We start from the raw sequence: 17,913 nt of genomic DNA on the forward strand, positions 1-17,913 counted from the left end.
TTGTGGTGTTCAAACATGCTTGTTTGGAAGTTTGATTTTCGATTTTATTCGCTTAAGTGAGTTTGTTTTTAGATTGCATGCAAAGTGCTGCTTAATAAATATTCTGCTGTCACTCAGACCTGACTATTCTTAAATGGTTAGAAAAGTATTTGCTGTAGCAGCCTCAGTGGAGTTTGTATTAATCTATTCTACTCTTCCACTGACGTAAGTTTTGTTTCGGGAGATCAAAAGCTGTTGTGAGATTTGCTGGTTGGATCTGAATGAAGTGTCTTGCACATCTTTTAGCACATCATGGAAATTTGGAATTGAGAAATAAGGCCACCAAGTTCTTTGCAGCAAGTGCTAGACATCTTTAGTAAAAGCTGAAATATTTTTCAAGGTCTGCTCTTGTATACTGTGGAGCTACAGCAGAAAACCAAGCTACTTGTTCAGCATAATCAAGTGGTAGAATCCTTTCTGTGTTCGCTCTATACAGAAAACTAGCACAGTAGGGAGAGAAACTCTCACCTAGACTTCTCCTTGATCTTCTAGTGTTCTGTGGGTAGATACCTTTTATTACATGAGGAAGCATTAAAAATAGTTTATTCTACATCATCACCTTTACCAGTACCACTTCCTGAATTCCAAGGTGGTGCAATTCAGGAAAGTTTCACCATCTTGCTTGAATGAGCAGATTAGCCTCGAATCTGTTTTTAAGTTGTAAGATTTTCCTTAACCACTAAAATGTCTGCTAACTTTCCAGAACATAACAAATTGCCAGCCAAAACATGACAGTTAATACACGTTAAACTCTCCAGTTGTGGAGTATCTCTTGATGGCACCTTTATTTATTTTTAGAAACCCATTTTTAAAATCATTTGAAGCATTCATTTTCTAGATTAAGTAAGAAAATGAATAGCAAGGGTCCTGGATACTCTTCTTAGAAGTTCTAGCTTATGGTTATTGTATCACCGGTAGGCTGTGCAACTGTTCTGCCCCTGTTTATGGAGGAGCTAGCGTTGTAAGTAAGAGTAGCTTCGTCACTGCCATTTAAAAGAGATGAGAATCATTGGACATAGCAGGGCTTCTTCATGCACTGTTTCACAGACGTTCTAGGGATACAACTGAAAATGTAAGTGTGAATGTGCCATGCACATTTGGCACATTTGGTATCACACAGGTAGGCTCATCAGGAAGCTGGGATTTGCTGCGGGCCTTTGTTGAATGTCTTTGCAAAACAAATTGAACAATATGTGAAACGGTTTGTGGTGTAAGGTCACCTTTCTTACACGTTTTACTTCTCAATCCTGCAGGTTGTCTTCATTGCTGGCCAAAGAAGAATTGAACTTAAATGTGCAGCAAGTGATCATTAACTGTTGCTGTAAGCCGTTGCCCCTGTGCAATACCAGGCAAAACAGCCAGACCAGGTCCCTTTTGACCAACATTAGTAGTCTAGCACACCTGCATGCGTATCATTGTTTGCCTGATGTTGAGGTGCCAGTCCATAATCCAGCCATGGACTCCGAGGATGCTTCCAGCCATCCCTCGCCCTCTCTGCCTGACCAGAACCAGCATATGCTCACGGCCTCCACCCTCAATTTCCTGAAGTCCCAGTCAAAACTGACAGCTACCATGGCTTGTCTCAGTGCATCAAAGGTTCAGAAACCCCCCAAGCAGAGCCTTTCATGGATGGAGTTCCGAGGCAAGCGTGAAGGGCCCTTGTCTATCGAGCAAATTTCCAAGGAATGCGAAGCCCTGCTAAAGGGGTTCCCGTTTCTGGAGCGCTTTTTACTTGTCATGTCCGAGCCCCTGCAGGACCCTCAGGATGAGGGGAACGGCTTGGCTAGTGGACTTTGTGGCAAGTCTTACATCTCTTTGCTTTTCCTGGGATTGCATTCTGTCATGGCTGCTGAGGCGTTAATGGAGGTCTTTGAGCACGCGCTCACGGCAGGGGATTGGCCCAGAGCCTTGAAGGTCTTGGATCTCTACAGCCAAGATATGGAAGAGCTCATCACTGTGCGAGATGCTGTGCTCAGTTGTGCCACTGCTGATGGTAAAAAAAAAGGGACTGTTCTTCTTTACAGAGGTCACTTGGGCTGGAAACTGGGGATTTGATTTACTAATTTTGTTAGGAAAATGCAAAATGTGTTAAGCTCCTGGATGGTGTGTTGAGCTGCTTGAAACTTAGGCTCATGCAGTCTCCTCTAGTAGAACTGAAGGTTTACATATATGAGAGCTGGCCCTGTCTAGGCATTGCAAGGGGCGAGGGAGGAACAGTGTAAATGGGGAAAATAAGAGGTTTTTCTGGAGTGGGAAGTGGGTGGGAAATGACCATTACTTGAACTGTTGATTTATAAGGCCCGTAGTGAAGGGAAAGGCTACAGATCAGTGGTAGAGCACCTGCTTTGTATGCAGAAGGTCCTGGTTTCAATTGCTGGCAGCTCAGGAAGGGCTGGGAAAGACTTCTGCCTGGAATTCTGGAGAGCTGCTGCCAGCCAGTGTAGACAGTACTGAGCTTGAATGGATCAGTGGTCTGACTCTGGGTAAGGCAGCTTTCTGCAGTCCAACAGTGTTGCTGCCAATGTCTTTGGTGTTATGTTATCCAGTGTGGGGGGGGTTAAGCCTCTACAACTAGAACACGCTAGGCCTGTTCAGACGACACGTTAAGCCATGGCTAGGCCGCTAAACCTTTTGCAGCAAATAGTTAGTGAGCATGTTTAAACCATGGTTAGGAATGGTTCACACCACACGCTAAGCCATAATGTTTAGCTCAAAATGCTTAACCACCGTGGCTTAGCGTGTCGTCTGAATAGGGTCACTGAGAATATTTCCTTTTCAGGTAAGGAAGGTTGGCAGTACTTGTTCCGAGTGAGAGATGCCATGCTGAGGAGCAGATTGTCCCTGCGCTGTCTGGATAGGTGGCCCTTGGAGGCTTGCTTGGAAATCTTAGCCTATTGTGCCTGTGACCCAGAGGTATCTGAAGAACTCAGATTGGATCTGCAGAGCAAAACAAGAGAGCTTCAGGTTTATCAAAAGGTACCCAAGCCATTTTATTAAGGGGGGGGGGGAATATTTCTCCCCAACACTTGGACCCTTTTCTCTTGCTGAATATTGAAATTGCCTTTTCCATGGATCAAACCTGCTTTGGTTTTGAGTATTTAAATGCCTGGGGGTTCTCAACATGCACTTCTAGCTCCATTTTTAAGAAGAAAGTGGATATAGTTGCACCAAACTTTGAGACAGGAATTCTTTGGTGTTTTTTATAGTTCTAAATTACAGTGGAGATTTTTGGAAAGCAGGTAGGTTAAAAATTACTCGCAAGTAAGTTTCATTGAAATCAATGGAACAATCAGATGAGCATGTTTTGGATCTTGAGGCATAGAAGGCTTAAAATGACTTAGCTTATATGAAAGTCTCTGATTTCAGTATACTTTAGGCCTCGTAATGTGGCTGTTCTTGAAGAATGATTAGCTGGTTTCCCTGCATCAACTTTGAGGACAATGGTGGGAGATCAGTTCTTAAAACTGTGAAACTTTCTCAGTTGAGGCTTCATCGGACTCTTGGGTTTTCAGCCAAATGAGAATTTGTATCACTAGGATGATGGTACCCCACTGACTTGTTCCCTCTGTTGGGGTACGTGAAAGCTGTAGGACTGATTCTTCAAAAGCACTTTCACATGAACTTCTGACCTAGCTTTCTGCTTTACAAGCCAATGCAAAGTTAGTAGGAGGCATGACATTTCTGTGGATTACAGTTATCCTAGGATTTTTTTTACCCTCTACTCTTCCTTTCTTCACCTCCTTTCCTTATTTCTGTTGCAGTCAAATTTAGTTTATATATCTACTAGCTGTACCCGGCCACGCGTTGCTGTGGCTCAGTGTAGTTAAATGGAAAAGAAAGAAAAGACAAAGCGGACGTTTCTAATATGTTTAATTTCACAATGCTTGTGTGGATATACAATATTTTTTGTTGTTCCATTGTCTGTGTAGATATAGAGATTGTCTGGTTTGCCGACTCTAGAACACGCAACATATAATTGTCCATGTGAGAAGCAATCTGTGTCTAGATCTAAACCGCACAATTCTAAAGATTGGCCCTGAGCTTTGTTGATGGTGATTGCAAACGCCAATCGAATTGGGAATTGCAATCTCTTAAATTGTAATGGCATATCCGTTGGAATCATAGGAATGCGGACATCTTCACCTTTGAAAAGGTCCTGTCAAGATTGTTGCTTCTACAACGTTGCTCAGTCATTTTTTTACTGCAAGCCGCGTGCCGTTGCAAAGCTTTGGCTGGTTGATATTTCGCAACATGATAATTGGCACGCCGATTTTCAATTGCAGTACGTGCGGTGGCATCCCTGGCAGATCGAGTGAATTCAAAAATTCTGTTGGATAATTAACCGCTTCATCTCCACAACAGTGTCGACGGACTTGTATGTGACTGCCTCGCTTTGAATGTTAGACTGAATAATATTGTTAAGTTCGTAGACGTTTTTGTTCTTGGCCGCAAGACTAGCTCGTTCACTCAGCCAATCGTGATTCTTATAATTGGTTTGAATTTTGGGAAATACTTTTTCAACCAATTCTTCTTTTGACGTCACTAAATTGCAGAAGTTATGAGGCAATGAAATTCGTCCTGAGGTCAGATCAACCGGCACCTTTCCGTTCCCAATTTCCAGCAATTGACGTGAGAATATCTCAGCTGATCGATCGTTTTGCAGCTGGACACGCATATTTGTAGTTAATTTTAACGTCTTGACGTGTCGCCATAAAGTAGAGTATTTCAGGCAAGCATTTATTTCATCCGCTGGTGTTGATCTAGGAATTACAGGTAATGTTTGCCTGAAATCTCCTGCAAGCAATATTATTGCGCTCCCAAATGGTCTGATGTTTCCTTGCAAATCTTGCAATGATCGATCAAGAGCCTCGAGGGATTTTTTGTGTGCCATTGTGCATTCATCCCAAACAATAAGTTTGCATTTTTGCAATACTTTTCCCATGCCGGATGCTTTGGAAATGTTGCACGTGGGAGTTTCAATGAATTGCATATTCAATGGCAATTTCAAAGCGGAATGAGCAGTTCTTCCACCTTGTAGCAATGTCGCAGCTATTCCGGACGACGCAAGAGCTAAGGCTATGTCATTTTGGGATCAAATTGTTGCTAGAATGAATCTAATTAGGAATGTTTTACCAGTTCCTCCTGGCGCATCTAAGAAAAAGATTTTTCCAACCCGTTATTTATAGTTTGCATTATTTGATCGTAAATGTGATTTTGCTCAAGCGTTAGCTTAGGAATATTTGATTGCACATACGACAAAAGATCACCTGTGTTGTAATTTTGTTCACGATGCAATTCTACATTGAACAAAGCAGGAACAGATCGATTCGGTGATGGCATTCCCAATTGATTGAGAACTTTGTTCGCGATTTCTAAGCACAAATCTTCAATCATTATCAACGCTTCGTTGTAGATTTCTGCTGTGAAATCCATGTTCATATTTGAATTTTCGTTGCGTATTCGACGGAAAATATCTTCAGCCATGTCCGATTTATATTTCTCCCATAACTCTGTTGGAGATGAAGGAGAGCAGCGGTCAATATGATTGCAAACAATGCACGAATTTGATTTGGATGTGACGTGTTGCACCCGTCATTAATTATACTTCCCAGTGTCTGTCGTTCTCCAATAAATTCAGAGCTTGACATGCACTGCGGAAAGTGGCATGTGTAACGCTGTTGACAATTCTCAATTGCTGGAAAGACATTGGACGGGCCACATTTACCAACAGCATGCGAAGAAAGAAGCATTCATCTTGATTGGGATGCACGGTGTACAGTCTGCCTATCGTAGTTTCTTTGAATATGCCAGATTGTCCGTCGACTCGTTCTCCTCGTTTATGTCGTTCAAATGTTTTTCTACTTGCATTCCATGTGTAATACGTAGGCACTTCCGAATACAGCAGTGTTTTTGCAAACGCGTCATTTTGACATAAGGTGAAGAAAGCAGTTAATGTTGTAGCCAGTGGATTCAGGGCTATTTGTTGCACATTTGCAGCTGGGAAATAAACTTTTGCCATTCCACTGAGTACATCCAGCAGTGCACAGACCCAAACACTTCATGTTTTACCATGAAATGCATCAGCGATTTTAGCTTCTGTCTAAAAACACGTGCTGTGATGTCATGCCTATCCACCGGCGATTGGCCAGGAAGTAAGAGCTGTTGTATATCGTCCCAAGCTGGATTGCATGTGAATGTAATGAATAGGTCTGGACACCCGTAGTGTCGAACATACACAATTACATCTTGAGCGTACTCATGCATATGACGTGGACTGCCTGTATATGAAGATGGCAAAATCGTTAGTCTTCCAACGTTAGTTGTATTACCGTCATTTACAACTGCATCTCGCAAATGAACATATTCTTCTGAGCGAAGCTTGGTCTGATTCAAACGGATGAATATCAAACGTTCTGTTTCGATTTTTGCATACATATCTACGATGTATTGGTGCAACAATTGACGGCATTTCAAAATGTGATTGTTTTCATTCTCTGGAATCATTAATCGGTATGAATAATAGTTCATTGCGCTGCATTTCATATTTGTTTCTTCTCCACTGACTGGATTTATCATCTTAACGTTGAAGTGATATCCATCGGCACCATCCCAAAAAATGATTGGATATTGCAGGGCATCGTAGCATCGATGAGTTTCTGCAACTTTTGTCAATTGATAGTTTCTCCGATGAAGAACAATATCTCTAGGTTGGAATTGATCTCCGACTATAACAATTGCCACTTCGTCTATAGTTGGAGCATTGAATCTTCGCACATGTTCTCCAGCAGGCGTTATTTCAACATGAATAACAATCTTGTGTGTATCAGATGGCATCATGTCAATTGCTGTTTTGAACAAACGTACTAAATTGTTTTTTTCGTGAAGAAGCTCTTGCAGTTTGGAAACGATGGACCTTTTTATGCCTGTAGAAATTCCGCAGCGTGCATTCAATTCATCATTGCCATCACCGATGAAATACATTTGTAGGAATTTATGTTGACTATCTGGAAACGGAAGGAGGGAGCCGGCTTTATGATAAATTTGTCCTTTGACTTTGAATGTTGGCATAAATGGAACTGTTACGATTTCTGCGCCGAACGACGTCATTTGGAAGCATGAGTTGTATTTTCTGATTTTAGATTGGAAATGCTTTGATTCTGCGGTATATCCGGCAAGCAAAGTTTGTAATGGCTCTGGTGGTTCTCCAAGTTGAGGCAGTTTAATTTTTCCGCTGGCGCAACACATTCCTTTCTTTCTCCATTAAATTTCAGAGCCTTTCAAAAAGGACACACTTCAGTCATAGCGCCGATGACAACATGCCGGCTCAAACTATAATCATCAGCTGGGTTGTACCGGAATGCAAGGCGATTGTAATCGCTTGATTGTTGAGTACGGAGTCGTGTTTGACGCTGATGTGCTGTTTCTCATTGACGTCTTTCAGCCACTCTCAGCCTGTTGCAGTCATTCTGTTGAGAACGAAGCAGATCTGATGCTGTAGAACGCGATCGCCGTGCTCGCAACCGTGCATCCTTAAGTCTGGCTGCACGTCGCTCGGCTGCTTCCTTGGCACGTATTGGAGCCATTCTTTGTCTTTTTTGCTCGTTCGCTGATGCCCGTTCTTCCTCAGTCATATTTGCAATTACTCGTCGCACTGCTTTCGCTCCGCGACTAAGACAACCTAAGTGTGTTCTTCTGCGAGGCATTATTTGGATGAACTAAAGCAGATTGATTGCACTGAAAAAGAAGATAGAAAGTTATAACAAAAACATATAAAATTGCAAAACATTAAAAAAGGTAAAAAATTTAAAACTAACAAAATATTTCAATTGAAACGCAGAAAATTGGAAACATTGAAATGGAATCGTACAATATGTAGTATAGCATGTGTTGCTTTTACATCCAACAGATGGCGATGTTTTTCAAAAAAAGATTGTTTTTACCTGTCACAGGTGTGGTGAGGAGGTTAGTGGGTTTTGGCCCCTCTGCTAGGCCGGAATCTCCTGGCAGTTACCTTTCTTCAGAACTTGGAACTTCCATAGAAAGCCGCAGTTCCGAGAAACATCGCTAGATGGCGCCAAATAGAGAGAACATGGAAATAGGAGAGAAGGCAGAGGCAGTAGATTGGCCTACTGGTTGGTGATGTCACAATGACTTCTCTCCTATTTGCATAAGTGGCTTGGAGGAGGCCTCTGGGCTTTTTTATATACCCTATTTCTTCGATTCTAAGACACACTTTTGTCCCCATCTATAATATAGTTACATAAAAACGCGCGTATTCGAATGCAACGTTGTGTCAAAATTTCAAAGCAATCGGTGAAGAACTTTCGGAGATTTTAGATTAGGAACAAACGAACATTTACATTTTTATTTATATAGAAGATTGTGGTAGGGACTGTCCTCTTTTGCTTGTACTCTAATATGTTTTGTATACTGTCAGTGCTGTATAAAAGTGGCAATAGTTCTTCCTGCTCTTTTGAAAACAGCTGACTTCTAATTGAGAATAATTCATTGAGCGGCTAATTCAGTTCTTGCCTTGTTTCTTTTCTTAAAAGAAAAAAGAAAGGAAAAGGACTTAAGTGGTTATTCGGTTCTACTTGCTTTTATTTTGTCAGATTCTTTGTCTACAAGATGTCCCAGTGTGGCACGACTGGCAGGACCTGAAAAGAGCTTGTACTGATGATTCCCAGGCTATTATACAGATGATTCTGGAAGCAAAGGTAGGACATTGAGTTTTTGTATCGCACTTCTTCTCAGAAGCTTGTTCATGTGGAATCCTTAATTTTTGCCTAAAATATTTAGCAACTTCATCTAGTCCATCATTTTCTTTCCAACAGTGGCCAACTATCTGTTTCTGAGAAGCCCACCATCTTGCCTGTCCATATGCTATCGCCATGGTAGAAAGGGGCTGTATCTTTTACCTCTGTTCTTTTCTCTCTCTCTCTTTTTTTTTTTTTGCACAATAGAGGAGTAACGTCAAGGGTGTTTTCACCAACAGCTCCCATCAGCCCTAGCCAGCAAAGTCTTTGGTGAAGGATGATGGGAATTGTAGGCCCAAAAAGTCTAGAAGGCTACAAGTTGCCAACCCCTGACCTGCGGAATAAACTGATCAGTCTTGCAAAAAGGTCTTTAAACTTTTCTTGATTACAGTATCTGAGTGACAATGATCCAAGGAAGAGTTGTTTGTCTTTACCCTAGGATTATGAATTATGTGAAGAATGGGGAAATTTATATTCCGTTCCAAGAGATCATTTAATCAGCTTTCATCAAGAGCACCTCCTCCATTTGTTGGAGATGGGAGACATGGAAAAGTCTTTGCAGGTAACCATTTTGTTTTTCTGATCTTATCTATCTGCAAAATTGTTTTATTTATTTATTTATTAAATTTATATACCGCCCCATACCCAAAGCTCTCTGGGAGGTTTACAAAAGTTAAAAACTGCTTTTAAAAACCACTTTTGCGGTTAAAACCCGCAAAAGTTAAGAACCGCCCAGAGAGCTTGTGAACCGCCCAGAGAGCTTGTGAACCGCCCAGAGAGCTCCGGCTATTGGGCGGTATAAAAATGTAATAAATAAATAAATAAAAAAACAGTGAACATTAAAAAGTATACAAAATTTAAAACCATCAAAATATAAAAACAACAGTATAAAACAACAGTATCCATTTAAACAACAACAGTTCTGGGGTCCGTTAAAAAAAAAAAAACTTAGCATACCGTTGTTAAATGCTGTTAAATGCCTGGGAGAAGGCATTTAAGATCAAGGATGCATAGTAGCTGCCGTGGCTCGGAGTGCCTTTTACCATCTTCAGTTGGTTCGCCAACTACGGCCTCTCCTGGACAGGGATAGCTTGACCACAGTGGTACAGGCATTGGTAAGCTCAAGATTGGATTACTGCAACTCGCTCTATGTGGGGCTGCCCTTGAAGCTGCTCCGGAAGCTGGAGCTAGTGCAGAATGCTGCAGCTCGGCTGTTGTCTGGAGCTGCCCCTTTCCAGCATGTAACTCCTCTGCTGAGGGAACTGCACTGGCTGCCTATTCGCTACAGGGCCAGGTTTAAGGTTCTTGTACTTGTGTACAAAGCCCTAAACAACTTGGGACCAGGATACCTGAGAGAGTGCCTTCTCCCTTACCAACCTGCCCAGTCACTGAGGTCATCCGAGGGCCTGCTCCTGGTGGTTCCACCTAGATCCATCCTCCGATTGGAGTCCACCAGGGGAAGAGCCTTCAGCGTGGTGGCGCCCCTCCTGTGGAATTCCCTGCCTCTGGAGGTCAGGCAGGCGCCAACCTTGTACTCCTTTCGGCACCTCCTGTAAACATCTTTATTCCAAGAAGCCTTTCTTTAACATGCAGCCTTGGATTTCTTTTTTTGCTTCTTTTAAACTTTGTTTTAACTGTTTTATTCTGTTTTTACTTTCATTTTATCTTGTACACCGCTCCGAAATTTTTCAACGGGGAGCGGTATATAAATATTCTAAATAAATAAATAATAATAAATCACCAAGCTTTGCTTGTTTTCCTCTGGGTGTTATGCCGAATAGACCGCAATTTGTGTGTGTGTGAGTGTGTGCGTTCCCATGTTAACTGAGTGCCTCTGTGGCGACCTACATAAATAGATGGGTTTGTTTGTGTTTGAACACATGGAAAGCATGTTCCCAAAAGCTTTGACAATTATGGCTCATGGTCACACAAGTGCTTCTCCCTAACTTTTATTTTTTTATTTATACATACTATACCGCTCAATAACCTAAATCGCCAAGTAGTTTACAATACATGCATAATAAACTATATATAAAGCTAATATAAAAGCAATGTAGGAACAATATAACGTAATAATTAACATTACAACAGGCACAATAATCAAATGGAGCAGTGTCTTAGTCCATTACAAGGCAGGGAAAGCCTTGTAAACAGATACGTCTTCAAGATGTGAGTAAGGCTCACCATAGTTTCTATCTATTGAACAGCACAATGGAAAGTTATTCCAGAGAGTGGGTGCCATTATAGAGAAGGCCCACTGACATGTTGGGGGTGGTGGTTTCTGGGAGTTGTAGTCTAGCACCAGGTTGAGGACAGCTGCAGTAGAGTGAAGTGACCTGCGTTAGGTGGCACCAGGCTGAGGAGGGGATGGACAAAGGTAGGGACTGGCATCTGAATGGTTCAGCAAGGCACTTGAAAGTATTGGCCCCAGCAAGGCAATAAAATGCCTTGGGGCAGCATGGTCCATTATTTATCATCTGAATGAGCTGAACATGTTATTTTTATTTAATTTCTTTGTAGCTTTTGCAAAGGATAGAAGATCCAGACATCCAGCTTGTCATAACTGAACAGTGTCTTGATAAACACCCCAGCTTGGCAGCTTCTCATTTTCTCGCAGATTATCTCACAACATACTTCTATAAGCACTTAACGATTATGCGCCATAATGAAATTCAGGCTCTTTACATGGGATCAAAGGTAAGCTGAAGCTACATTCTCAAGAACATGCCGCAAGACTCCATGTCATTCCCCAACTACGTGATTTCAGGTTCTTCTCTCAAATAATGGCAATTCTGTGTCTTCTGTATCCCAGGTATTGCTGACCCTTCCTGAGCTTTACCGTGCTAGCTACTCTCATTTATCCTGCAAGCCGCTGCTCATGCTGGAACAGCTCTTGATGAACATGAAAGTGGATTGGGCAGCAGTCGCCATACAGACAGTGCACCAGCTCTTGGTTGGGCAAGAGATAGGTTTCTCTGTGGAAGACGTTGATGCTTTGCTCTCCAAGTATGCTGGGAAAGCCCTCGACTTCCCTTTCTCATTGAAAGAGAAGAGATCAGGTGACTGCTTTTGGGAAGTCTCCAGTCAATGAAGGTGTTCTATGTGCTCTTTGACCAAATCTCACATACACTCAGCCTGGAGGACAGATGTGGACTGCAGACAGCTGCTGCCACCAAAACATTGCCATGTTTCCTGGGAATCTGGGTGAATGGCTAGAGGCATGACTTAAATGCTCCTTTGCTACCCCATTTCTTCCTCTTCCCATTCTAACTAGCTAGCTCTTTTGCCACTCAATTCAACATTACTATTACTAGGTATAGTATTTTGATCATTTGTAATAATGGGACCCGTATCTAAGTCTGGTCCTGTAATTCACTGTTTTGTACATTTGTACATAAAAGAGAATTATCAAAATATGTTGGGGAAGAGAACATGAAAGGGCCTAGCATATCTACATTCCTGTTGGATGCAAAATCTGAACTTTACACCTAGTGTTCATGTTGTTGAGTTAATAAATCTTTTGTAAGCAAATTTGTTCAAAAGTTGTAGTCACCCGAGCCAATCTAAGTTTGGATGAATGTTTTCATGCACTAGAGTGAATGGGTTATTCTAATCTTCTTTGAAGATAAAAATGTTGATCAGTATGTTAACTGCTCTTTCTTGATACCTTAGATTCTTTGATTCAGATTCCAGAAAGTCTGTATCGGGGCTCGGAGTCTGAGACCTTGTCCAAATCGGAATCATTAGAAAAATTTCCAGCTACTTTCCCTGGTGAGAGAAAAAGGTTTAGATTCTTTTCAAATACCTGTGTTTTTCTGTTAATCCTTCTTCCCTGGTGTCATCTTCTGCTCCTGATATATTTAAGAGCCATTTAAGATATTATTTTTGATTTAGAATATTTCTGATTGACAAAGAAATTATAAAGTGAATGTTTGAGATGGCTCCTCCGTTGGTGCATATAAGTATAAAAGATTTGACTGATCAATAAATATCCAAGGTGCTTTGCTTGTGTGCAGACATTTCCTGGAAGTCTTGAAACTGGGGGGTTGGTCTTCCATCTAAAAGTCTCTGCTGTTACCTTCCATGGAGAACTAGTGGCATCTGGGCATGAGGAGAGAGAGTCTATGTGGCATGTTGTTTGCTATCTAGAAGTGGCAGTTTTCTAGCCATACACTTCTAATTAGAAAACAAAATGTCTGTTCTTAGAACTGCCTACAGCACAAAAAAAGTACACAAGAGCAGGTTCCATTGGCCATGATGTGCTGAAAACGTAATGCTGAAGATGTAGCCCAAGGCCCAGGGTCTGGCTGGAGAATCCCCAAAGTAGGACTGATGACTCCTTCATGAAGCCCTTTTCTAATTGGAGTGCTGTAGTTACTGTCTCCTCATTGCAGCTATGCAGTGCTAGTTTGGTATAGTTTGAAGGGTCATAAGAATGGGTTATTTTCCCTTCACCCTCAATTCCTTCTATGCCCTTACTCTTACAAGCAACGTTCATGCTGGGTTGGTGCTTCTAAGCACCCAGACATTTCTGCAGAAGATAGAAGCTGACAATAATTACACAGTCTGGTATACTCTTTTCCCTCACCAACATGACTACTTCGTATAGGGCCTGTTGAGACAACATGCTAAGCCATGGTTAGGCTGCTCACCTTTTTGCAGCAAATGATTAGTGAGTGTGTTTAAACTGTGGTTTTGTAGCCACGATGGTTAGTAATGGTTCATATGACACACTAAGCCGTAATGTTTAGCTCAAAATGCTTAACCACCATGGCTTAACGTGTTGTCTGAACAGTGTCATAGATTCTCCTGGGGGGGATGCTGAAACCTATTTGGAAGTGAACATATTGGAGCTCCTTTCCCTGAAACTAGTTCTGTTGGCTGGTGTGTGAACTATATGATGTGTGAACCAAATAACTGACTATATGGTTCACACACTCCAGGAAATAAGTGCACCAGACACTGAATCCTCTCCAACCTCCTGTTTAGAAAAAACAGAAGTTCATTTGAACATTAAGATTCTCAGGTCTACAGGAGAGATAGAGACTACCTCACATTTTTTTACTGTACTGTCCTCTATATCAAAGCCCCGGGGAGAGATTCCTGGGGCACATCTTGGCATTCTTACAGGGTAAAAGTATCTATGTGACGATTTGCTGGCTACTGTCGGATTGTGACCTCGATGTTACATGCAAAACAGTTCGTTTGCTAAAGCTGCAAAGCATATTTGTACAGTCATCTGAATGCTATTGCAGTTGACTGTGCATTGAATTGTTCTCTTGATTTCTGTCTATGTTCTGTTATTGCATGATGCATTAAGTTCTGTTGTTTGTATTCGCTATTGGTCAAACACATAAATGTTCTGACTCTAACCAAATCTCACTGGCATCCGCCTATGCCAGCTAAGGCTTATTCCTTGAAAACGTACTGACCTCATAAATGTGCATAAATGTTCCTACCTATCTTTATGAAAGTGAATACAACTAAAAAGAGACTTTGCATTTAGGTAAGGAGACTTAGAATTGTTGTTTAACTGAAGGCATCTAGGTTTGAGTCGCCCTTTATTCTTCTTTTAACACAGTTTGTGCCTTTCTCCTAATATTGGACACCACTCAAGTATTTTATTTACTTACTAGTTTGCTTTTCTGCTGCTATGGACAGTGCTCAAAGTAACTCACATCATTCTTTTTAAAAACAACAACAACACCCTATCATATTTTAACATTTCAGTAAAACGAAAAGTCACACCAGTTGTTTTTAACAAAACACTTCAAATAACAGGATCAGCATTATAAATTCCTGAGCCTGGCTAAATAGAAAGATGGCCAGAGAAGGGATTCAGTTGACCTTCCTGTGGAAGAGAACTCCACAATGGAATTGTAGAATTCTCTTCCACAGGACTGGCCAAAGAGAAAGCTTTCCTATGTGATCCAGCCAGTTGCGCTTCAGCCATAGAAAAAAATCTCCCTGTCGGATCTTAAGGAATGGGCAGGATGATACAAGAAGAGCTGGTATTTTAGGTAATCTGAGCCCAAGGCACTTAAGAAATCATGTGGAGTGCTCTGTAGTAGTGTTTGGATAGTATATATTAACACTAGTAAATTTTCTTGTGTAGCATTAGCCATTTAGTGTGAAGTTCTCTATCTGCTATTTGGTAAAAAAAAAAAAAAAAGAATGTAAAAATCTTCCTTCAGGATCTTTGCCACATGTGACCACTGTAAAAAAGACAACTACTGTTTGATATATTGTACCTGTTGATATCCTTTGGTTGTGAAAAAGCCACTTAATGTTTTTCCTCTGTTCCTGGAATTCATTGATGTTTCACCAGGTATATAATTTCATTTGGCAATACCCACTATTTTGATATTTTCTTTTAATAACATGTATAGATAAATCATCTCAACTAGAATTTGTAATCCTGATTAGAAGCCTTCCAGCAACTGTTTGCTTTGAAGCTGCTTAATTTTGTTTTTTAATAGATTCCCAAAGTAGGTTATGATATCTTCTGGACAATCTGAGCTCAAATAAATGGAACTGGGCCACATTGGCATTTATCACTCCTGGTTCCTCAAGCAAGTCCTGTAAAGTAATTGTTCAGTGTATAAACAAGTAACTTTTTGCAAATTAGCACTGCAGGTTGCCATACAAAATTAATTTTATGGTTTGGGGAAAAACTTTGCACAATTCCCTCTAACATAACTGGTGTGGGTTTTCTGCGTGTGTGATTTCATTTCTTAAATAATAAGTTGATTGAGCCTATGTAAGTAAGCCTCCGCTTCTCCCACGCTTACAGGGTTGGTATGTGCCACTGTAGCAAGAGACTGTCTCTTGATAACAGGTAATGGAAATGTTGCAAGCACATTGTCTTCTCAGTCAGTTAGCATTGAAGTCAGAACATCCTTTTGTAAACCACCCAGAGAGCTTGTAATAAATAAATAAATATCCTGTGCATCACCTGGTCACCATAGGCTAGCAATAATTCAGTTCTCCATTAGCTTTGATTTCTCTCTTTCTTGTTAAGATACACCGTGTTCTTCCAGCCCACGAGAAAGAAGCCTGCCGCAAACTGTCTCCCTTCAGGAGTTTGTGCCACCAGAGAAGGCCCCGCCAAAACAACAATGGATTCCAGATGAAACTGAAGTCACATGTATGGTCTGCAAAACTGAACGTTTTACCATGGTAAGGGAATACCAGGACCATGCTTGGAGCTCTTGAATATGTGTTATTCCAGCAGCTTCTGCTATGCAGCTTACAGAACTTTCATCAATCACGTTTGTCACTTTATCCAAAACATCTGAATTTTAGGTTCATTGAATGGGAGAAATGGCAGCTGCTGAATCCTGTTAGCTCATTTACACTTTGTCCTTTGTGTCACAGTTTAATAGACGACATCACTGCAGACGTTGTGGGAGGCTGGTGTGCAGTTCCTGTTCTACTAAGAAAATGGTGGTGGAAAGTTGTCGGGAAAACCCAGCCCGCGTGTGTGACCAGTGCTACAGTTATTGCAACACGGAGGGTTCGACAGTATTGTCCCAGGATACAGAAATGTGTGTAAACAGTCTTTCTCCATTTTTAATGTAGCTGTAATGGTGGTCGAGGATGTCACTATGTGACTCATCTTTACTTAAAGTGATTTAGCCTTTACCTAGCAGTTCCCTTTGGGACTTGCGATCCCTAGGTGAAGGCTATTTTTATCTAGCTTTGTAATAACTTAGTTCCCAAAGAACTACAGCAAATTCTCATTCAGTAAGCCATGACCTTCCAGTTACTCTGTGGCAAGAAAAAGTAGATTTTTTTGTTAGCTAATATGTTGAAAATGCTTGTTCTGTTGAAGTCCTCTAATTAACTTTTTCAAGCATGTTAAAATGGGTATGAAGCATCTTCCTTTCTTTTTTGTAGTTCAAAAGAGATGGATCAGGATCAAGAAGAAGGTGAGGAGAGCAACTGTTTGTTGGCGTGTAATAGGGCTGAGTTCATGGATTTCCAGCTCTGGCTCTCAGTATGTTCTTGGGGGCAGCGCAGAAAAAGTAAAAAGTCTGGTGGTGCCTTAAAAACCAGCAAATGCATTGTGGGAAGAGCTTCATAACCTTCGTTGCTGCAAGGCAAACATTTGCTGTAACTGAGCCAGCACATGTGGTTTCAGGCATGGGTAAAGGAACCCTTAGGCTTAGGTAAAGGAACCCTTGTTACACTTGTAAATTGCTAACAAAGATTATAACTTTATATTTCAAGCTACCTAACAATAAAATAACATAAGAAAATAGTGTCATAAAAAAATACTGCAGGAAAAATGGCAACCGGCTGCCCCTGTATTATGAAATCAGTAAAATTAACAAAGTAGAAGCCACTTTAAAAAAGCAAAAAAAAACCACTTTATGAACTTGACCTTCTTGTCCTTTTGAGTCCTCCCACCCTCTATGGTCGTAAGGGGAGTTCAAAGCACAAAGGTGACGTGAGGGTTTTTTTAATTGAGGGGAGTACTTAGAAATAAAATATCTCACTGCAGCAAGTAGAATATTTCAAGCATTTAATGTTTAGGGGGCAATAGTCCATAGTGCTACAAATATTTTTATTTGTAGCCATTTGTCAAACGGAGCTTTTAGTCCTGAATTCTTTTTAACTTGTTTTTTTTCCTGCCATGCTAGGAGAGGACTCTGAGGATGTATGTTCAGATTATTCTGCAGTAGTTCAGGTACCAAAGATGGCAGAACTCGAGTGGCTTCTTTCTTTGAGGGAAGAAGAAAACGAAATTGTGCGTGGCGAGTTCTTTTACGAACAGGTACATTCATGCTCTTCAAGTGTGAAACAGACGTCTGTGTAGGGCAAGCAAGCAAGAAGGATAGAAAAGAGATGGGGAAAGGGGACACCTGAGGGATGGGGAGAGATCCAATGGATGTCCTTGAGCTTTTGGCAAGCAACTAAGGTTGCAATGCTTCCATCCCTGTAAGGGTGTCCATACTATTTAACCCTCTCCACCCACAGAAAGGGAAGTTCATGAGCAGAGAAGCAGGCTTATTCACAGGCCTCTTGGGCCACAGGCACAGAAACCTTAACTGTGTCTGGCACACTCTGCGTTTTGAAGGTGGTATTGGCAAAAAGAGGGTGTTCTGGCACAGGA

At 41.3% G+C, this 17,913-nt stretch overlaps 1 protein-coding gene across 1 annotated transcript in view; it reads left to right on the plus strand.

The window, feature by feature from the left end:
- ZFYVE26 (zinc finger FYVE-type containing 26) overlaps window positions 1–17,913 on the plus strand; it is a 67,366-nt gene that overhangs the window by 26,541 nt on the left and 22,912 nt on the right. Inside the window, exons 21-31 of the mRNA XM_063117567.1 lie at window positions 1,293–2,032; window positions 2,819–3,015; window positions 8,652–8,756; window positions 9,235–9,357; window positions 11,316–11,492; window positions 11,608–11,854; window positions 12,468–12,566; window positions 15,817–15,974; window positions 16,173–16,342; window positions 16,695–16,726; window positions 17,441–17,574. Coding sequence (XP_062973637.1) covers window positions 1,293–2,032; window positions 2,819–3,015; window positions 8,652–8,756; window positions 9,235–9,357; window positions 11,316–11,492; window positions 11,608–11,854; window positions 12,468–12,566; window positions 15,817–15,974; window positions 16,173–16,342; window positions 16,695–16,726; window positions 17,441–17,574 — 2,182 coding nt within the window. The remainder of the gene's footprint in view (window positions 1–1,292; window positions 2,033–2,818; window positions 3,016–8,651; window positions 8,757–9,234; window positions 9,358–11,315; window positions 11,493–11,607; window positions 11,855–12,467; window positions 12,567–15,816; window positions 15,975–16,172; window positions 16,343–16,694; window positions 16,727–17,440; window positions 17,575–17,913) is intronic.

Source organism: Elgaria multicarinata, chromosome 2 (assembly GCF_023053635.1).
Source record: "Elgaria multicarinata webbii isolate HBS135686 ecotype San Diego chromosome 2, rElgMul1.1.pri, whole genome shotgun sequence".
Taxonomy (NCBI): domain Eukaryota; kingdom Metazoa; phylum Chordata; class Lepidosauria; order Squamata; family Anguidae; genus Elgaria; species Elgaria multicarinata.